The sequence below is a fragment of the Pelodiscus sinensis genome, chromosome 4 (genome assembly GCF_049634645.1).
Source record: "Pelodiscus sinensis isolate JC-2024 chromosome 4, ASM4963464v1, whole genome shotgun sequence".
NCBI lineage: Eukaryota > Metazoa > Chordata > Testudines > Trionychidae > Pelodiscus > Pelodiscus sinensis.
The window spans coordinates 124594317-124617510 of NC_134714.1; the positions used below are offsets into that span (position 1 = coordinate 124594317).

Genomic DNA, 23194 nt, shown 5'->3' on the forward strand with positions numbered 1-23194 from the left:
TTATGCTTGGCCTGCATGTGGACCTTGTGAGGCGCTGTATTTCCACAGACTTCCAGCATACAGTAGCTAAGAGAGCAAGAACAGTGTTTCTCCTGGGGTTATGGAGGAAGTCGTTGTCAATCTAGGCTTTATTTTTTTTAAATTCTAATGAATTTTTTTAAATTTAGGATTTAAACACTTTCTAGCAATTCTAACATGGCAGTATTTTCCTAAAGCATGAGAACCAGAAGTGGAATTTCACTAATTATACCCCCCTCTCCCGCCCCCCGACCCCAATTATCCAAGATGAGTGAAAAGGAAAATTAAACTAGACATGGGCGATAAAAAGCCTTTTTAAATTGTTCATGTTTTAATAATCTAAAGATGTAACAACTTTTAAGCACACAGTGTCCCTTTAAACTTTAGTCTGTAGCTCCATCTAAAGGTAGATTGAGGTATTCAGCTAGTTTGACATGATAAATATTGACTCCCTGATTTATTTTTTGTTCTAATGCTGCAATAGAACACAATAAAAGAGATAAATGACATGTACAGTGAGGGTAATCATGGAGTAAACAGAATAGCTCAGGAGTAGGAAGTTGAGTGACTCTTTACATATATAGTTATGTGAATTCCCAGTTTCTGGAACAAACTAGGCCCCAGATGCTGCAATGCACTGATGCAAGGTCCAGACTCTCAGCTGGTGGATACAGCAAGATCCATATGTCAGGGTAATACTGCTAGCTTCAGCATGTCCTCTTCATTAAGGGGAGACATGGAAAATTTCTTCCTAGCCAGAGGCAGGTTAAAATATTGCAAGTGATCATTTTCTGAATGTGTCATCCTTCAGTTCCATAACGTGTTGAAACTTATTGTAGACAGCTGATTGTTAAGAATTTGTATAAAAACTGGCAGCTTTAAAATACAAAGTAACATGATATAGAAAAATAAATGTAGTTTCTGTAAGGCAGCTTGTGTGACAGTCAATAGACGTCCACTATCAAAGGCATTGTGTACTCAGAGTGTCGGATTCCAAAGGTAACAGTTGGGGCACAAGGCTTGATCAGTGTTACCTGTAGATGGAAAAATAAATAAAACACATCAGGTTATTCACCATGAACATTTTTTAATTTCTACTTTCTATGCGACCAACCTTCCCACTCAAGTACAAGATCTGGACAGTCCAGGTCACCTAGTGTCAGGCATGCTCCCCTTTTTACTATATTCCTATCTGTAAAAAGAAAATGTATAACCGAGGAGGGAGGCAGGCAGATGCACAGAATGACTAGATCAGAACCAGATTAAAATCAGCTTCTCTGAACTCCAGGTGAAATGTTGCAAAATTTCCTAATAAAGATGAATGGTGTCTGGTGTTTAACCTTTGATGGTGGCAGTCTGACTGAAAGTTTAGCTTCTTACAATAGGCATGGTCTACGCCATGGCTATGTCTACACTGCTGGTTTTGCCAGCAGTGAGTATGCAAATGAGATGCAGCTTAGCATATCGTCATGCCTCATTTGCATGATTTATGCAAGCCATTTTTGTGCAAAGGGTTTTTGCAGAAAAAAAATGTAGTGTTGGCTTTTTTTTGCGCAAAACCCCTGTTTTCTGCAAGATCTTTATGCCTCTCCCAATGAGGCATAAGGATCTTGTGGAAAACGGGTTTTGTGCAAAAAAACCCTGTCCATACTACATTTTTCCCACAAAAACGGCTTGCATAAATTATGCTAAGGAGGCATGGCGATATGCTAATCTGCATACTCGCTGCCGGCAAAGCCAGTAGTGTAGATGAAGCCCATCAGTTTAGGTCAAGCTTATCTGCATTAGGTCAATTTTCTAAATACCACACCACCGAGCCTTTTCTGCCAACTTTAAGAGCTGTTGAAGTCTATTTTGGTATTCCTGTTTTTCATGAGGAGCAAAGGTAAAGTGACTTTGCATGGTTGATTTTAGGCTAGTGCAGATGTAGTACTGTGAAAGTATGTTCTTAGCCTCTGGGAAGTGTCCCACAGTGCCCCCAAAGTTACTGCTCTAGCCAGCTCTTTCAACTCTGCTGTTTTCCAGATACACAGGGAAAGCCCTAGGAACATTTGAATTTCATTTTCTGTGTGACCAATGTGGTGAGCAGGCAGCACACTTGACCATGAATGCCAAGGATCACGAACCATCTCCAGCATGGAATTTGCAGAAGATCCTGGACCTTACTGCTGTATGGTGAGAGGAATCTGTTCAGGCGGATTACAAAGCAGCAAAAGAAATGCTGATCGTACAGGGCATGGTGGCAAAAGGATATACAGGCAGTCCCCGGGTTACATGGATCCGACTTACATCAGATCCCTCCTTACAAACGGGGTGAGGCAACCCCGCACTAGCTGCTTCCCTCCAGCAGACCAGGGAGATGCAAAGCTAGAGCCCCCCCCACCCCCCGCCAGCAGACCAGGGAGACGCGGAGTGGCTTTTCTCAGCAGACACCTCAGCTTGAGAATAAAGGACTGAGGGAAGTGAGGTGTGGGAGAATAAAACTGAGCTCTGGAGAAATGTTTGGCTAGAGTTTCCCCTACAATATGTACCAGTTCCGACTTACATACAAATTCAACTTAAGAACAAACCTACAGTCCCTATCTTGTACGTAACCCGGGAACTGCCTGTACTAGGGATGCCTAGTAGTGCCATGTGAGCTCAGGCAGGTGTACCAAAAGACAAAAACAAAGGGTCTGGATCATTGCCATAAACATGCTGCCTCTATGAGGCAGGAATCTGACCAGTGTCCCAAAGAGGTCTGGATTCCTCACAAGAGACTCTTCTGGCAGCTTTGAGTCACAGCGAGGAGGACTTTGTTGATAAGGAAAAGGTGGAGGAGAATGCTCAGCATTTAATCAAAGCATCTGATCTCCCAGACAGCCCTGACCTCTTTTTAACTATGTGACCAATTCCCTCTTCCCAGGAGGTATCACTGCTGGACTCTGGTGGTGGGGAGGATGCTTCTGGTGAGTTCACATTTTTAATCTTGCTACAAGTGAGTTAAGGCAGTTGGGTGTGATCTGTGGCAACCACTCTGCCTACACAGTGGGGGGCTCCTTGGAACAGTTTAACTTGTCTGGAAACGGAGGGGGAACCCTCCCTGCACATCTCCATAAAGCTCTCATAGAGACACTCTTTCATCATCCTCACAAGGTTTCTGGTGAGGCTGCCTTATTCTGTCCTCCACAGTAGGACACCTTTCCATGCCAAGCCAGCAGTAAGGGGGTTGGTGTTATTTTAGCACAAAGCAGTGCAGCATAAGGTCCTGGTTTCTGGCCACGTTCAGTCAGTGTCTGCTCCCTATCGTTCTGTGTGATTCGGAGAAGACTGATATTGTGCATGGCCACCTACATGAACCAGGGGAAGCTCTGTCACTGTTTGCCCATCCTCAACGAAGCAGGACCCCAGGTTTGCTGGTTGTGTAAGCTCCTGCAAGCCTGTGGGGTTCTTCCATCCTCCCTAACAGGCCCCGTGGAATTGGGAAAGTTGTAGTCTCCCAAGAAAGGAGGGGTGTGGGGTGCACACTTGTCACATAAGGCCCTGCAAGCCTGTGCACTTTCCCCAGCCCTGTGTGAGCCCCTGCAAGGCTGCATGCTTGCCCCATCTCCCCTTGCAGAGCTCCTTTGGATCGCAGCCCCGCTTTGCAAATGCAGACGTCTGGAAAGCCAGGAGGCATGTACAGTAATTCCTCATTTAACACCATAGATATGTTTCAGAAAATGATCGTGTTAAGTGAAAATGTGTTATGCAGGGTCATTTTTCCCATTGAAAATAATGGAAAAGGTGAGGGTTGCGTTTCAAGCGATGGTGTCTGTTGGGACCGGGATATAAGGTTGGGGGAGAAAGAGGACTGGGTTACAGCAGTGAGGGGAGGTGTTTGGCTCTGGCTCTGGGGAAGGGAAGGGGAGAAGAGGGGAGGGGGATTTGGTTGGGAGTATGCCCCTCTGACGGGACCCACACTGTGTCCGGTGAGCGGGGGTCGCTGGGGAATGGCACGGCGACCGGCGAACCCTCCGCCACTTTGCAGGGAGGCGGGGGAAGCCCTGCGCAACCGCCAGTGATGGGCTGGCTGGGGAAACTCAACTGCTGGCCTGCAAGCAGGGGCAGAGGAGAGGGGGCAAGGCTCCTGGCAGCGGGGAGTCAGCAAGGAATGGCGTGGCGAACTCTCCACCACTTTGCAGGGATTCAGGGGAAGCCCCACGCAGCTGCCAGCAATGGGCCAGCTGGGGAAATTGTGTTATTCCAGGGACGGGCATGTAATTTCAAAAACGTTCCCTTAAAAAAAAATCTTGCTATCGCGAAAACGTGTTAAGCGGGCACATGTTAAATGAGGAATTGCTGTACTTGGCAAGCACTCTGTTGCACATGGTTTCAAAGCCGAAGCAAAAGAGCAAGAGCCCTAACCAGCTGCTTACCATGCCTGCCACCAAACAGAATCCAGCTCACTGAAGTGATCTGTATCTTGTCCCTGCCTTGTAGGCACTTAAGATTATAACTTTAGCCTTGTACATGACACATGCCTATTGTGTAGCACACATGGTCTTTCGTGGTAAAAGAGTAACTTGTGCATTCCACAATACGTCTTCTCTAAAAGCCTCCCCCCTTTTTTTTCCAGCATGTACAACAATGAGTTTTTTGCCCACTCCCCTGGTTTGCCAGTGCTTCAGCTATCAAAATCATAAGGCAGTTTCCATAGGGTACAATATTCCTAACTTCCTTTTTAAAAATGGGCATTGTTACAATAAAAAAAATCAATATATGCAAAAGAATCTGCACTAATTTTTATGCTGCTCTTCAAATATGCTTGCGTAGATAAATTTAAGCATTTATTTAAGTAAATAATATCCATTTATGCATGCCTGAATATGGATGATCTCACAGCAGATTTTTCAAAAGCTTTCTCAATCCATCACTGCCTTGGAACACTCTCAGCTGTCCTTTCACTGCTGTGCCAAATACCACTCATCCATCTCTTTCCCAGTTATCCCTTATATGAGAACCTGCCACCACTCCTTCCATGATAACTTTATCAAGATTATTTCCATCTCTATGCCTGATGTGACCAAAAGCCGTAAGTTTTCACTTGTTGATTTCCAACAACATGGTTTGCTTCTCTCCAATAATGCTGCTAACTTAAGCATTTGTCATATTTTTCCATCCAGGAGATGTGCAGGAATTTTTGTCAGGACCACATATCAAAGGCTTCAGTTTTCAACTTTTTAGTAGCATTAACTACCCATAATTTATATCTCTATGCCACTTTGGAGAAAAATAAGTTTTTTACCAGTCAAACCTTCATACGTTTTGAGAAGTCATACGTTTTTCTAAACTTTAGTGAGGAAGGCCATGGCTGAGAGCCATTCCTAATCCTCTTCCACTTTCTTTAGAACAGCCTTCTTGGTTTGATTTTTATTATCCCAGTTAACTGAATTAATCTACTACCTCTACAACTTGACTATTAATTGTGAGTCCATTTTCATCCTGTTTTCCTCAATCATGTCAACATACATGCACTTCATTTTTACAGTATTCGGGGATAGTCCATATTCCTCACTAATTCTTTTTATAGATTCCAACATTAATTGCATTCTATCAATGGCTGTAGTAGCAGTGGTCATTAGCATATTTAAGGTCAGTTAAGGACGGATCCACCAGTGGAAATCTCACAGTTCCTTCCATTTTATCAAGACCTTCTGGGATTTGTTTTATGCTGCATACCTCTTGAAGAGGATTGGGACAGAATACAGTTTTGTCTTACACTCAGCCCAGTGGAAAACCGCTAGCCTTTGCCTGTAGCTATGTGCACTGTGGTCTCTTGTTGAAGTTGAGACTTCAGCAGGATGCTTTGGGATCCCCAAATCTGCCATTTATCTTCCAAAGATGATCAAATTGGATGGTATTAATCATTTTTAGTAGTCCATGAAACACATGATCAATGGGTGATTGTACTCCCTGCATTTTTCACTGATATAATGGATGCTCAGAGTTTGATCACCTGTGTCTTGTTCCTCTCTTTTGTAGTTCCAGTCATTCACAAGTTTGATACACATGCTAATGGTTTAAATAAAGATACTGGATGGCTGGGACATTATCAGCCTACCAAACAATGATGGTGCCAGTGGTTCTTTGTATAGTATCTGATGTTAGTAGGCTTCCTATCTGATTGCTTACTAATGGTTCTTATCTGCCTCTTTTGACTATCCAGGCTTTAGGTGCTTGTAGACTATTTGTTTTTCCTGTTACATTCCAGCTCTGCTTTCCCTTTGTTATTTTTATACCCATTGCCTCTTCCTCCCCCCACCCCTTCTCCCCTATTTATTTTAGTTCTGGACATCCAACACTCTGGTCATCTGAAGAAGTGGGCTGTGCCCACGAAAGCTCATAAAACCAGCTACATGTTTTGTTAGTCTTTAAAGTGCTACCAGACTATTTGTTGTTTTTTAAGTTTATCCTGTACAGACTAACTCGGCTACCCCTGAAGCTTTAGAATCATTATAGTTTGTCTTAAGTCCACATATCGATCCTATAGGTTTATGTCCCTACAACAGCAGCTGATAGTGAAGTGCTTGAGTTCTGTTTGTTTAAACAATACCTTTTTCTTTCATCCCAGATGCATAAATAAAATATTTTTTTTTTTTTTTAACATGTGTTCATGCAGGTTCAGATACCTGATGAATACATATCTAGACAGATGGACAAGGATTTCTCGAAGAAACTTGTCCAGTTTCTTGACCTTCGACAATCTTTCTCAGTAATGCATTAATATTGTGGGATGTGGATTTTTTAAAAATTTAACGTTCATTTAATCAAATGTGGCCTCTTCTGAGCATTGATGTAAAACATTAGCTCTTCCATGCAGATTGATGTCCTTTTTTAACAATATTAATCTTAATGCATTGATATATTGAAAGATCTTATCCTGGCTATTTGAATCTGTATTTTTATTTGCTGAACACTCACAAGATTTTGTGATGGTTCTAAATCAAGACTTGTCAATTTAAGAAGTTTAAATCCAAACCAGCCCTATAGCCTGCAACTGTTTGTCCTCTAACTCAAGTAAATTACTTTATAGTTTTCAAGAACCATTTGAGAGAGAGGAGGAGACTGTTAAAGATCAGTTGCTGAAAAGAAAAGATAAATAGGTTCTCTCTGCCTTACCTTTCCAGGATAATAGTCTCCAGGTCCAGGTTGTACTGCATTTCCTGCAGGCTTACTCCGGGTGCTCATGCTGTACTTAGGGGCTCTCTTTTTGTACACATCAACCTCTACCTTTCTATATGCAGCTGGACCTGGTGTCTGTAAGAAAGTCAATGGAGCTTCAGTTAAAATAGCTATATTCAGTATCTGCAGTTTTCTATGAGACCTGCATGGGTTTATCATGATGGACAGAAAAACAGTATCAGAGACACTTAATTTTAACAATTTTTATTGTATTCTATTTTTACTTTACTGCAGAATGTCAAGGGTTATGTCTTTTAGGGCTTTACATTAGATGTCTGAAGTCTTATTAGCCTGTGCAACTTTACATTTGACAGACTGCAGAGGGACAGTGGTTCAAAATGAAATTAAAGTGCCATTGTTCAGTTTCTGCAAGCTTTAGGCACTGATGATCTTCATAGTTTTTTTATATACGGTAAGTATTGTTTAAAAGCTCAGTGTTTTCAGTAAGTTTTAAATAATAAACAAGAACCTATACATGATCCTTTTTCATTTACAGTAAAACCTGTGTTATCCGGCACACTCGGGGATTAGGGCATTCAGGTTATCTAAAAATTCCAGTTATCTGAGGGTCCCATTAACCTATGAAAAAACAATGGACAATAATAGTAAACCTCAGGTTTTTAATATTGGTAGTTTTGTAGTATGAGGCAGTTGGTCTCACATTTCTATTTTAAGTTAAAGATGATTAGTACTACTTAAACAAATAATAGTTAAACCAATCATGGTAAATCAGTCCTGTGCGCCAGTTCTGTGTGCCTGAAGATGTGACAGTATTGTGGCTGGGGACAATGCTAGTTAACAAAGTTTTCTGGTTAACAGAGTGCCGGATAACAAAGATTTCACTGTAATAAAAAAATAATCATTTTGTAAATATGTAACATGTCACATGTATTCAACTACAGAATCTTATTTCACTTATGATGTTACAGATATAACATCTGGTGCTTAGTTTGGTAGGTGTCACTAGGAATGTTGCTACAGCCTTCTACAAAGAATAAACTTGAGCAGGATGTCAATTTTATTCCTCCTTCCCATACTTTGTTGTAGGAAGAGGGTCTAAAACACCCCTCATTGTTAAACACAATGCTAATAATTTTAATAACCCCACAACTGTTATCACTCAGCAGAATCTGAGCCATAACAATTATTTCCATTTTAAGAAAGCTGTGGTCCTTCAGGGTATGTCTACACTACTACCCTAGTTCGAACTACGGTGGTTAATGTAGGCAACCGAAGTTGCAAATGAAGCCCCGGATTTGAATTTCCCGGGCTTCATTTGCATCTTGCCGGGCGCCGCCACTTTTAAATCCCTGCTAGTTCGGACTCCGTGCCCGCGGCTACACGCGGCACAGAGTAGGTAGTTCGGATTAGGCTTCCTATTCCGAACTACATGTTACTCCTCGTGGAATGAGGTGTACCGGTAGTTCGGAATAGGAAGCCTAATCCGAACTACCTACTCGGTGCCGCTTGTAGCTGCAGGCATGGAGTCCGAACTAGCGGGGATTTAAAAATGGTGGCGCCCGGCAAGATGCAAATGAAGCCCGGGAAATTCAAATCCCGGGCTTCATTTGCAACTTCGGTTGCCTACATTAACCACCCTAGTTCAAACTAGGGTGGTAGTGAAGACATACCCTCAGATGCTGCTCTGTTTATCACTGGCAATTGTTGATATTTTGACAACTGCTACTGGATATTTTAGACAATTTTTTACACATGCTTGTTGTCTGGGTATGTCTATCAGTTATGGTAGATATTTAGTAAGAAAATGTTTTAAAGATGACAGAAATTTGAGTCTGAAATTTTGCTAATGAATATGCACAGTAAGAAGTTAAAATACTCATAAGAATGGTCATACCGGGTGAAACCAAAGGTCCATGTAGCTCAGTATTCTGTCTTCTGACAGTGGCCAATGCCAGGTGCCCCAGAGGGAATGAACAGAACAGGGAATCAAATGTTTCATCCCCTGTCCCCCATTCCCAGCTTCTGAGAAACAGAGACTAGGGGCACCATTCCTGCCCATCCTGGCTAATCACCATTGATGGACCTAACCTCCCTGAATTTATCCAGCTCTTTTTTGAACCCCCATGATAGTCTTGTCCTTCACAATATCGTCTGGCAAGGCGTTCCATACGTTGACTGTGCATTGTGTGAAGAAGTACTTCCTTTTGTTTTAAACTTGCTACTTATTTATTTCATTTGGTGACCTATAGTTCTTGTATTACGGGAAGGAGAAAATAACTCTTCTTTATTCACTTTTTTACATCAGTCATGATTTTATAGGCCTCTTTTAGGAGCCTTTTCCAATGCCAAGATATTTTTTTAAGATAAGGTGACCACATGTACAAGCAGTATTCAAGATGTGCTCATACATGGATTTATATGTAAGCAAAAAGATATCTGTCTTATTCTCTATCCATTTCTTAATGATTCCTATCATTTGGTTTGCTTTTTTCATTGCACTGCACATTGAGTGGATGTTTTCAGAGAATTATCCACATTGATGCCAAGATATCTCTCTTGAGTGGTTAACACCTAATTTATTTATTTCTATCTATTAGTCCTTTGGGCTCCTAATGGAGCATAGGGTCTCCACCCATTATTTTATATGTATAATTGGGAGATCTTGAGCAGTTTTGTATCATCTGAAAATTTTGCCACCTCACTATTTACCCCTTTCTCCAGATAATGTTGTGAATATGTTGTATAGGATTCCTCTCAGTACAGACCCCTGCAGGACACCACTAGTTACCTCTTTCCTTTCTGAAAACTGTCCATTTAGTCCCACCCTTTGTTTCCTCTCTTTCAACCAGTTATCAATCCATGAGAGGACCTTCCCTCTTATCCCATGACAACTTACTCTGTTTTACTACTCTAACATAGGAGTAAAAGGTTTTCCCTCTAGAATGTAAAAAATATGTTGGAATATGTGTGTCCTGGTGTGAAATTTCATATAACAACTTTTGTTACTTAACACATTTATGTTTCTCATTCCAATTCCAACTCCTTTTGCAGGTGGAATTCAGGCAACAAGATGCTCAGGCATACTACAGATCTAGGACTAATCTGAAAACTATGACAGTCATTGGAAAAGCGGCGAGGAGTCCTGTGGCACCTTATAGACTAACTGAAGTGTAGGAGCATAAGCTTTCGTGGACAAAGACCACATGCATCTGACGAAGTGGGTCTTTGCCCACGAAAGCTTATGGGCAATGCTTCAGTTAGTCTATAAGGTGCCACAGGACTCCTCGCCGCTTCTGCAGATTCAGATTAACACAGCTACCCCTCTGATACTTGAGTCATTGGAAAGATTCCCAGTGATTCTTGTAAGTTTTGAATCAAGCCCTTAGACGGTACTTGCTGCAGATCTAGTTAGAATCCTCCCTTGCCAATGGTGCACTTACTAAGAATAGCCATGTTTGCTGCTAGTCATCAGCTGCAGCACTTGTATCTGGTCATGCAGCAGAACACTTGTTGTGTCTGTTCATGTAGTAGGAAAGAACCCTCAGTGCTCCTTCAGTCATGGAGGCAGTGACTGACCACTGGTTGTCAAGGGGAGCAGCTGGAGAGGAAATGCAAAAGCAGCTTACCTGATGGAGATCCTCATCATAACGACCGAGCTTACTCTTCCATTTCATGGAATAACAAGGGCTAGCCGTTTTGTCCACCGTATTGGGTCCCATCACCCCGGGGATAGTGTATGCAGCAGGACCTGGGGGGAGGGGGAAAACATGATAGTTACTTATACTGTGAATTCTCAGGGATCAGAGGGAATATAATAGTGGAGAGAGGCTTTCAACGGAGGCTGGGGAGAAGAAGGGGTATTTCTTTTTCATATTCCCTGTTCTTTTTCTGTCCTGGAATGAGCATCTGGATTCTAAACTGCTGGTGCTCATAGGGTGGGCCTGGCATGCTGAACGAAACAAACAAAGAAAAGGAGATTTATATACCTTACACTAACTGGGTCTTCAAGATGTGTCATCATAATCAGCTGCATCTTGCCTCAGTTTTTTTCAGAATCCTCAGTATCTTAGGAATTGGAGGAAAGGTCTGTGCTCATCCCAGGTCCCGGAAGACTGGGCCTGAACCACCACAGGAGCAAAATGCCTGATGCTTTGTTTTTGTGGGTCTGTGGCAAACATGTCCCTTTCTGGGAATCATCACATGCAACAGATGTTCTGCAGAACTGAGTCTTTGACATACTACTCCTGGTTGTTTGAAAACAACCTGCTAAATCAATCTGACAAGGCTTTTTGAGGGCCAGGAAGGTGCGTTCACTGGAATGCACTAGGTCTAGAGTGGAGACAGTCTTGTTCCTCTAGTATGGTGACCTGTAGTTCCTCTAGCGTGGTGTTTCTTGGTGCTTGGATTATGGGTTCCTGGAGTCGATACATGAACTTTGTATGCCAGGCAGATTGCTCTCAGCTCCACAATGTTTATGTGAAAACAAGCTTCCTTGGAAAATCTCATAGGCCATCATAGTTTGAGGGTGACATAGTTTGAGGGTGATATAGATGAGTCTTTCATCCCCAAGTGAAGGTTTTCATCATTAATGTCCTGGTAGACAGAGGTGCAGAACCAGAGCATTCCCATACATAGCTGTATTTGGGTCTTTTCGCTAGTTTAATGGAGAGAGCACTTTTTGTGGACCAGATGGTATCTGTTGGGTAGATACACTTTCATGGTGCACAAGTGAAATCTGGTAGAGTCATGTATCTTTCCACACCTCTTGCAGGTGTCCAAGAGAACCGAGGCTGATTATGAGGATAGGTTCTGAAGAAGGTGGCTCCAGGAAGGATTTTCCCTATGAAAATTGGGTCATTTCTTGCTGATCCTTATACCTACTTCTTAAAATCTCTTCACAGCTCCCACTGCATTTCCTGAGCAGGAGAGGGAGAGTGCATAGAAGAGTAGTCCGTGTCCATGTTATGCTCTGATGGGAATGAAGAAAAGGAGTAAATTTCTTCCAAGTGAGGAGCTGTACTGTCAGGACCATCTGGCTCGGTTTGTGCTCTCCTTAGTTGGATAGGGGTGAAGTTGGTTGTGGAAATGTCTCCTTTGTCTGCTGTACTGATGTTTCAGTGGCTAGTAAATCTTCATCCGCTCAAGGAGAGGAGACTGGTATCAAGCCACAGATAAATCGCTCAATACTATATAAGACTTGAATACTAACACATTAGGTATCAGTGCTGGGCACTGAGAAATATGGTTTCAGGATTGCCTGTGCAGAAGCATAAGTTGCTGAAGGATGATTACCAAGAGCAGTGTTCCCTGTAAGCCATGTGCTTATGTGGCCACTCAAGACAGATTCAGATACAACCCACAGCTAGTTTTTTTGTTTCTACTGGTGGTGCACATAAACATTTACATATGCCTTGGTGCACATAAACATTTATTCTGTAAATCAGAATGAGGAACTTTTTTTGGGTCAAGGGCTGCTGACCCACAGAAAAATCAATCAAAGGCTGCATACAAGTGAGAAGGAAAGTGAGAATCCCCTGACTGAAAAGGAGAAAGACATTCCCCACATTCCCCTTGCACACCAGAACCTAGGGAGACCCAGGCTAGTAGATTTTGTATGCTCCAGCCACATGGGTGGCTGGGACAGGGTGGGAAGAACTGGAGCACCAGCGTGGGTTACGAAATGCTGAACCTTGGGGGCTAGATCCAGCCCCCGGGTGAGGTTCCCCGTCTCTGCTGTAAATGGATGGAAAAAATCCAAACATGGATGGGAAAGATTAGAGGGAACCTTGACCAAGAGTGATGCTGTCTGCTGGTTTAAAGGCTAGTATTGATGTTGTCTTAACAGTCAGTACAGAGGTGCCTACGAAACAGAACCTGACTGAAATCACCACGTTTTTGTGTATGTTACCAATGGGCAACAAAACAGACATGAAGCTGCAGGGAAGCCGGTGGACACTGTAGGCGTTTATTTTTATTGCCACAGATAAGAAGGAAATGAGACAGTTTATTCCCTGAGTGCACAAGGAAACTCAGTGCACATGTGTGGCTCCGACATATGCTGTAGGGCAAAAGAATCTGATCATGTAGACACAGGGTGAATGCGCAACAAAAATAGAATCCATGTAGACAAGAACAATGTAAGAAAAAAGCCTTCTGCTTCATTCAAGGGGACAGCTTGAAGTTCAGACCTCAGGTGAGTTTGTGGGACTAGGGGTTAAAATCAAACAAAACAAAACAAAAGCCTCCTAAAACACAATAGGAAAATAACATTTCCTGTTAATTGCGGATTGATCTAATTCACACTGGAGTGTTTTGGACACTATAGTGGCTTTTGAGAATGGAGCAGCACTTTTAAACCACTCCTGATAACTATTCTGATATAAAACAATGTACTCATTAGAAAAATAATAAACATTATGCAGTTTAAAGAGAAATTATTACAAATGTTATACAACCATTTCAAGTTGTTCCACCACAAACTTCACGTCCCATCTACTCCAAATCCTAACTATGTTATGCCAATGACAAGCCTGCTGTGGCTTCGTGGGGCTGCAATGTGGTTTGGTTTTTGCTTCTGTGAACAGGACTTATTTTTATCTTTTCAGGGTTGTAGCATACTGTAAATAAGATGATCTCCCTATTACATAGATCCTTTTCCTGACTCATTGCTTTGTCCCTGCCACCTCTTTCTTGTCATCCAGCCTTTCACTTCCCCTTCTCCATCACATGAAACTTGTCTTCAATTTCAAGGCTGTTTGTGTGGCTTCTCTCCCTGCTACCTATCATCTCATATACACGATTGCGATGTCTAATGATGTTTGTCATGTGATGAACCCCTATTGATTTATGATAGTTGTGCTGCTAATTTGTTGCTTTTTTTTAGCTGTAGGTAAAAGGAATTGCATATGCATGTCAAACAGACATAAGAAGACAGGTCATATTTTGTCGTCTTGACTTCTGTCAAGGCCTTAGGTATATCTCTGGCTTTGTGAACTTTTATACCTCTGTGCTAAAGGAGTTCTTCTCAGTTCTGAAACACAGGCTGCCTGGCAGTGCTATCAATGACTAGTGATTCCGAGTCTTGTCATATGAACAGGAGCATGGTCAGTATTTTTTTTTCCCTCCCTTGGAAATATTCTTGTTGGTTTCTGTCACTATTGCCCCTGGTGAATTGAGAGGAAGAATTTAGTTTCTTCTGCTTTCATTTCTTTCAACACTGAACCAGTTTGCCTGTCTCTAAGAGCCCATCTTCACTTTAAATACAAATGAGATGCAGGATCTGATTATAACATAGACATTCGTTGACTACCGCCCAGCCTGAACAGCCCCTGCTTATGATGCACCAGGACCCACCATGGACAGAAGCTGCTCCAGCAGGCACCATGGGGCTAGAGCAACCCCCTACCTACAGCGAGTGGAGAACTGCTATAGCCCCCTTTCAGGTGATGCTTACACACCCCTATGACTGTCATCCACTGAGCTAAAGCCTTGGATGCGAGCAAGGCTTAGGCCCAGTGACAGAACACAGTTAAGGTTTCATTTACACAACAAATTGGAACTCTATTGTAATCAATGTAGAGGACAACCATATGAAACTCAGGACCATGTCATGTTCAGTTTTTGAAAGCCCCAAGTCCAAACTGCATATGCCTATTCCTATGACTTTCTTCCTTCATTTGAAAACTTTCTGTGGAGTCAGGCTCAGGACTTTCACTTTCATTTGGCCGCATTCGTTTATTAACTGTTGGATTTTACCTGGAGTGCCGTCTACGCGGAAGCACCTAGTCCTGAACGATATGGATTGCACAGGAGCACATTTATAAACATGCTTTATTGACTTCTCTGGTGAATAATCGCCTAGACAAGAGGAGAACAAAGCAACAACAATGAATATTTTGGCTGGCCTCCTTTCATGCCAAACAAGTATCTTGGGATGTAGGTTTGTTTGAGCAAAACTGCAGTGCCTCAACCCACATCATCATGCTGCACTGCCATTTCCTCTACATCCCAGCCCCATTGACCTATTTTGCCACTTCTCCATCCTGCTCCCAACACTCTGCACTGCTGTTTTCCTCTTCCCAACCCTGTGACCCTACACTGCCCTTTCCTGAATCCTGAGCCCACTACCCATGTTGTTCCTCCCACATCCCACCCGTCAATGCAGGAGCGGTTAATTTCCATTTTAAAACATCCATACTTGAGTCTGGTGTGAGGTTTATAGTCCCCTAGCATTGGACAACTATAGACATTATCCTCACCTTCAATATGTGATTGAGAGAAATATTACTCACTTGGGCCAGGTGTGACCTCGGTTTTCACCTTCGGGCGCCCACACATGGTATACGCTGGGGAAGTTCCCTTTCCATTCCTGGTCATTGAGGATTCCACAGAATAAGGCCCCGGAGAACAGGTTTCATTAAGCAAGGGCTTTGCCCCCTTAAAAGTGTAGGCAGGGGCTTTCCTTTTGGTGGGGTTGTGCTTCATGTAACCTAGGAAGAAGGGCTACATTTCATATGCATGTGTCAGATTTTATTATAAGTCCCCTTTGGGTAAAATGCAGGACAATGTAGCACTTTAAAGACTAACAAGATGGTTTATTAGATGATGAGCTTTGGGTCTTATTGCTAAAGTTGTTTGAGAGCTTTAGGACCACAAGATTCATTTCCAAGACACTGGCTTTACTTTTGGTTTATAGAATAGACTCAAGGTTGCCATTATTACTAATTCATCCCAGTTTGTGGGTACATATGAGGTTTCTTCTTGTTATAATGTAAGCCTAAGCTGTGGTTTTCTGAGCAGTTCTGTCAGTGGGCAAAAGAGGTGAAACACTAAGGCTGTGTCTAGACTATACCTCTCTGTCAACAGAGGGATATAGATTAGGCACATTGAAATTGCTAATGAAGCGAGGATTTAAATGTCTCGCACGTCATTAGCATAAACATGGTCACTGCTTTTTTTTTTAAACGGAGCTTTTTCGGGGAAACCCCCCCCCCCCCACACACACACAAACTCGGCAGCCTAGACGCAGCTCTTTTGAAAATACAACCCTTTTTTGAAAGATCCTGTAAACGTCACTTTATAAGGGATAAGGGATCTTTCGAAAAAGGGTTGTATTTTGGAAAGATCTGCGTCTAGAAAGCCTTTTTTTTTTCGAAAAAGCTCTGTTTAGAAAAAAAGCAGTGGCCACGTTTATGCTAATGAAGCACGAGATATTTAAATCCCCGCTTCATTAGCCTGTCAACAGAGAGGTGTAGTCTCGATCAGGGCCGGACGGAGGCATGGGCGAACTGGGCAGTTGCCCCGGGTGCCAACCCACAGGGGGCACCTGATGGCAACTGTAAGGGGCGCGCGGCATCCCTTACAGCTGCCATCAGGAGCCACGCACCCAGCTCCTGCAGCGCCAGCCCCGCGGCGCCGGACAGCAGTGCCCTTGCCCCTACAGCTGCGGGGCCATGCACGGCCCGGTGCGTGCGCTAGCAGCACTAGCCAGTCCGGGCTGGGCAGCGCATGCATCATGCGCCCCGGGGGCAGGCCTCGGGCTGCACGCCAGCAGTTGCGGCTGGCGTGCACATGTGCCGTGCGCCCCGGGGGCAGCACCACACGTCTGGGCCCAGGACACCAAAAGGACTCAGGCCGGCCGTGGTCTAGATGTACCCTTAGTGAGGGCAACACTCCCACTGATTTCAGTGGGGCCAGAATTTCACCCAAGGATTTCAAAAGTGAGCTGTACTGTCCTGTTCTGCTGACAGCAACTAAGGCTTCTCTACTTCAAAAAATGTACCAAAATAGATATCCTGTTAATAATTATTCCAGTAATTCTTTCAATTAAAGCCCTCGTGTGGACACCCTTAAATTGGATCTTATACTAAAATAACAATCTCTAGAATAGGTCTTATGGATATTTCCAAGCATAGACATGCTCTGAGACCATTCTAAACCTATTCCACAAAAGAGTCTCTCCTAAATAAAATCTGTTTTGAAATACTATTTTCACTGAATTTGTGGTCAAACAAGAAAACACAGTCTTGAGAATGTGGTGCCCAGCAACCAGCATGACTGGAAACACTGACTTTCCCATGTGAAAACACAAGTTATTTGAATAAAATATGCGAGTTTCTACAGAATTAATTGGTTTGCTCCCATCTGGGTTTAGTGTGTTTAACTCATGTTATTGACCATATTGCTTGAAATGCTGTATCTTTGTCCTTTTACCTGTTGTTCCCTCTATCCAGTACTTTGGTCCTGGACTGGTAAACTGGGCCATTACTGGGCCCCTTGGACGGTGGGGCCTCCAGGTCCCCACCCAAGCGCTGTCATGCATGGCTGGAGTTGGTTACAAAGCCTAAAGGGAAAATAGAAGGATTAATAATGGAGTCTCTTAAAGAAGCAAAATTCTGTTTCTTTTTTGCATTTCTGTGAAAAGTTCAGTCTGGTCCTGTGATTATGCTATACCTGAAGCCACATTGGTTGAATCCAGTCTCCATGTGAATGGAACTGAGACATGACGTTGTATAGATTCCTGTTGATAAAATCTGTCTGTCACTGTCCGTGACTCTAAGAATTGTATTGGGTCAGAAATAAAGGACCCCTGCTTCTATGGTACACACTGAGTATGAAATCTTCTTTAGATCTTTGATACTTAAGCATTCAAACTCAGTGGTCTGTTTGTTTTGCTAATATGCATTTTCCTTTATCCCTGTTAATAACCTGTTTATGGTTAAAATGAGGGATGGGAAGACATCTGGATGCAGAGCACTCCTTCAGAACCTCCTCCATCTGCAGCATTGAAATATGCTAATATGGGAGGGGTTGCGCACACACCTTGTTGAGAAGCCTCAGGTGCTAGCTCTGATGGAGGCAGAATATTCAGCTAAATGCACTGGACCAACAATCTGATCCAGCATGTGAGCTCTAATGTACAAGTGAATTGCTTAAGACGGTAGATATAGGGCAGTAGGTATCGATGGCAAATGTTGATGAAGTTACTAGCAAGTCAGTAGTGTGCTAAGAGTATCTTGGAAGCCTCTTGGTATCTGGGTGTCTGTCACTATCTCCTGTGATATTAAAGATCTTTTCAGTGCAATGACCTGGGCAAAGCTCTGAATCCAGAGCAAGTATCTCTCTGACATTTCAGGGGGTCTGTTTTACTCTACTATCAGAGAACTGATATAAAGTAGATCTCTGGTTTTATGATGTCACTGTTCATGACCTTCACATCCTGCGTCCACAGCAATTGTGGCATCCACCCTCACAGTATCTTTGCCACTAAGATTTTCTTGTCAGAGTTGGGCTTAATAAAAATCCCCTTGCTCATTAGCTAGTATCTCAGCAAAGCTCAGAATCCATCAGGCTGCTGTTCTGTCTTAGACTGGTAGGAAATATTTTCTGCTATGGGTTTCTCCTTAAAGTTGTATACATATTAGGGGTGAAATCCTGTCTTCATTGACATCAGTGGGACTTCTGCCATTGTCTTCAATGGGGCCAAATTTTCACTCCCATTAACTAGTGTGCATTTAATCCACTGTCCCCCCTTCTTTTAGATATATATCTCCCCATCTCGTGTGGTATACTAGAACCTTCTAGATTATACTGCTCTCATCTGCAGGACACTTTTTGAAAGACTGGGCTGCCAGGTCCTCAGGTAAGCTACCTTCTTATCGCTTTTCATATTCCTCTGTATTACAAGTTGAACCTCTCTAATCCAGCACTCTCTGGTCCGACAACTTCCATGGTCCGGCAGGATTTTAGTTAGCTGGATGTCCACTTATCATGGGTGTGGCCAAGTTTCCCACAGTCTCTTGTGTTTGTTTACAGCCACCAGCCCTGGCTCTCAGTGTTCAGTGCTTTTATTTAGCTCTAATTTACCCCATACATGTCTTCTAAAAGCCCAGTAAGAAATGGAAGTGCTGATAATACTGCGAGACACTAATGATCTCCAATGGTCCAGCAAATTCTCTGGATCAGCACGGGTCAGATCCTGAGAGTGCTGGATTAGAGAGGTTCAACCTATACTCTCCTTTGCCTTGCTGCTTACAAAAAAAACCTGACACTAATTAGCCCACTCGTGTGCTGAGACCACCTGCCTGTTCAAGCTGACCAATATTATCACAGTGTCCTTGTACTCTTGTGACTGTATTGTCTCCAGGGCTGTAAACCAGAGGGAGGGGGGATGTATATGGGGCAGTTGGACTCCCCACCCCTTTAAATTATCATTACAGCCCGAGGCAGCACTGATGGGCTGGCTAGGGAGGCTAGCCCCCAGCCCTGCCCCTTACAGAGGCTCAGAGCTGACTTTCCCCAACTTTAGCTAGAGGCCCAGCAATTCTTCTCAGCAGTTTCCTGGTTGTCATCTCTTTTTCTTTTTTGTTCTCTGAACAGTTTCTACCACACACTAGTTCTGGGTTCCTAAGCACTATGGTAAGAAGGAAATGCTAGGAAATAGCTCACTGTATCTCTGTCTTCTGCAGGGTAGTTATTAGACTTGCTTGTATCTCACCCATTGAACACTCTGCTCACCTGAGTTTCACCTTTACTTGCTGCTTTGGTGCTTTAAGCATCAGCTGTGTGGCTCTATTTTCTCTGTATGAGCAGCAAAACTTGCTGTGCTTTGAGTCATGAACCACCCCGTCTACTGCACTTCCTTTTTAAATATGCTACAACTCAGGAAATGTATTTCAAATCAGTTCCTTGTCTGGACTGACACGGGTGCCTGAAACCCAAAACATAAAAAAGTTCTTCAGCAGTTGGATACAAGAATGAAAAATGAATAAATTTCATTAACATAACAATATATTAGCAGACTTAAAATAAGGAATTAACCAAACATATCCTAGAGGTTCAGCTGTTCTGAAAGAGCTCCAGTTTTATTCTCTATGGGTCCAAGAGAGTTATGCCTCACATACATTGTGTATGTGCAATACACCTTAAAATGTGGTTACAGACAGAATACGACAATGTAAAAATGACACACTGTACTAATTGTCCATCTTTGATTTTAATCTCTGAGTACACTGGGAGATGCAGATTTTTAACTGTTGCTAGCATCTGAGAACCAGTATAGTTACAGATGAGGGAACTGAATGTTATCTTGCCTCTCCAACTCAGGTAAATTCCTACTGCACGATATTTTGATACTGACAGTGATATACAGGAAGTTTGCAGCACTAAATGTTAGAAAAATTATTATTCTTTGAGTTTGTGTGAAACTCAGGAAATTATTTCAAATCAGTTCCTTGTCTGGACTGACACAGGTGCCTGAAACCCAAAACATAAAAAAGTTCTTCAGCGGTTGGATACAAGAATGAAAAATGAATAAATTGAATTAACATAATATATTAGCAGACTTAAAATAAGGAATTAACCAAATATATCCTAGAGGTTATGCTGTGAAAGCCACTGGATATAACAGCCCCATTCTGCCAATGCATTGCTCATAGAAGTCCCACGGATTTCAGTAGGACTCCTGTGTGAAGAGAGATTGACGGATGAGGCCTTAAACATAAAAGAACCAGATGCCATTTCCATTCACTTTTCAAAATATAACTTACTAAAACATTCCATGATAGCCTATAATCCTGATGCCATGTATATTGGAATTCAACATGCAAGAGAAAAAAGCTACTTCCCAGCTGACTGCTTCTCTAGAGAATGCTCAACAGGGTGAGTCTAACAGAAGCACATTTTCCTCTTGGGGCAGTTCCAAATTCTATTTAAAGCCATCTCATCACTATTGGAACGCCAGCAGTCCACAAAAGATGCTTAGTATGTTAATTGCAATGTGCAATTTTCTGGTAGAGCACTGAAGACTGTCAAAGAGATGGTTTGTGTGTGTGGTGTTGTGTGTGTGTGTGTGTCAGACAAATGCTTTACAACTATTATAAAGCTACTTCTCTGACCCAGATGCTGTCCTGGATAATAATAATGCTCAGTCTGCACAATGAAGAATGAGAGGTAAACAAGATTGTTTGGAATTTGGTGGATGTGGAATTAACTATGCTTTTTTGGGTATTCTGCCTAGCAAATTACAGCACTTTATAATAGGACAGCTGACAGTTTGTATAGTTTAGCATTTTTACACTTTTTCAATGATTTGTATCTTCTGCAACACATTTTTGTTCTTACTATTCTATATTGAAAAGAAAATACATCAAGGCATTTAAAAAAACAGTTTTAAATATAGCAACTTGGAAATACTAAACCATTTATGGTTTACAGAGAATATGATTTGTTAAAATGACTGGATTCAGTCCTCCTATAAAAACTCATATTTGTCACTGAATTAAATTAGGCTCAGTGTAGCTATGTGTAGCACTAGAAGCTGTACCGATATGAAGATGCTGTGAAATCTTCAACTAGATGAATAGGAAATAAAACACCTTTCTTGTCCTTTGAAGCCCAATTGTATGTGAATAAACCCTGTCCTCTCTGCTGTCTTCTGACCTTTCTTTCAGTAATAGAACTGCAGAGTTTTAGGAGATGGTAGAATGCTGGCAGGGCAGTCTTAGGTTTCTCCCTCCATGCGGACTTGGGAAGAACTTTCATGAAATTGTCATAGAAACTCATAATTACTTGTACAGTGGCTCAGTATGTTCTAGAACACGATGCAGTATTGGGGTTCTAGCCTCAGGTGTATGTGTTTCATGAATCATTCCTATAGCTTTGGCAACATGGTGCTACTCTGCTCTTATAGCTCACAGTGAAGCAATAGGAACATCAGATTTGCACAAGGACTTTGTTCCCACAGAGTGGTGCATTTCAAGCACTGCTGATAAGTCTTTCTGCTAACTTCTCTATTGTCAATGCCGGTCCATCTCTTCAGCGGATAATTAAATCCTGCCAGCCTAGTGCTTGCATCTGGCTGCCTTAAGTATATAGTGAGTTCTTCCTGTGAAATTCCAAAAGGAGGTCACTAGCTTTTGTAGCATAAGGGCAACCCTTTTAGTCACCTGTCTTATTACCTCTTTATAAATCCATAGTATGTCTGCATCTTGGATATTATGTGCAGATGTGGTCACCTCATCTCAAAAAAGATATCTTAGATTGGAAAAGGTTCAGAAAAGGGCAAAAGAAATGGTAACCGGTATGGAATGGCTGCCATGAGGAGAGATTTATAAAACTGGGACTTTTCAGCTTGGAAAAGAGATGTTTAAAAGGGAAATATGATAGAGGTCTATAAAATCATGACTGGTAAGAAAAGTGAATAAAGAAGAGTTATTTACTCATTTCCATAATACAAAAGAATTAGAGGTCACTAAATGAAATTAATTCACAGGACAGCTGTCTCCAAAAAGAGACAAGCCTGGGAAAGCCAGGGCAGGTGGTGACAACTTTAAGTGTTGTCCCTGGGGAGTGGATAGAAGACAGTGCCTTATGGCTGTAGTACTTCTATCTCAGAAGTAGTCTCCAGGGAGTCGCTCTGCAGCCACACCATGATCTGTATCGGAGGTTTCTTCCATTTGACCTCCTTTCTACCAGTGTGGACCAGCCCAGATCCTAGCTGGGCACATATCTGAGGATTTGGCCCTGTGGCTTGTCTGTCGTTAAAATGCTACAGTGACCCCTCTAGCAGCTCATTGCAGATGTTACGTATGGTTCTCCAGTCAGTGCAGGTAATCCATCTCCTCAAGCAGCAGTAGCGAGGCTGACAAAATTCTTTCATTAACCCAGAGCTGTTTACTCAGGGACTTCTATCAGATTGACCATAGCAGTATGTAAACCCCCACTATGGGGAGATTAGGTCGCTAGCCCTGCCTCTTCTACCCAATCTATCCGCCCCATCTGCAGGAGTCCCAAAACCACACACTGCCCCCACAAAGGAAAAGGCCTGTGGGAGGGAAGGGGATTCTCCCCAACCAAAGGATTCCCAGCCCCCACAGCCCAGCCACATCAGGCAGAGCTGCTGCAGCCATCCTTCTCCCCATGGCCCCCACCCCAGCCTCAGTGTCTCTTACTACCCCCCCCCCCCTCCGAGTGCTGGACCAGCCCCAACGCTGGGTCCAGCCAGAAGCCTCCC

General features: G+C 42.7%; 1 protein-coding gene across 3 annotated transcripts; it reads right to left on the bottom strand.

Annotated features, from left to right (window-relative positions):
- Positions 1–915: 915 nt before the first annotated feature.
- CIMAP1A (ciliary microtubule associated protein 1A) lies at positions 916–21693 on the bottom strand. Of its 3 annotated transcripts, none has more exons than XM_025186268.2 (8): positions 21622–21693; positions 19699–19891; positions 17395–17524; positions 15474–15671; positions 14938–15039; positions 10809–10930; positions 7159–7296; positions 916–1052 (listed from the first exon to the last, which is right to left on the bottom strand). In XM_025186268.2, the coding sequence occupies exons 3-8, from the start codon at positions 17501–17503 to the stop codon at positions 963–965; spliced, it is 759 nt and encodes a 252-aa protein (XP_025042053.1). In that variant the 5' UTR covers positions 17504–17524; positions 19699–19891; positions 21622–21693; the 3' UTR covers positions 916–962. The 3 variants fall into 3 exon arrangements, with proteins under 3 accessions (XP_025042053.1, XP_025042049.1, XP_006111815.1); XM_025186264.2 differs by having other exon boundaries at positions 21558–21693; XM_006111753.4 differs by having other exon boundaries at positions 21506–21687.
- Between the last annotated feature and the right edge of the window lie 1501 nt (positions 21694–23194).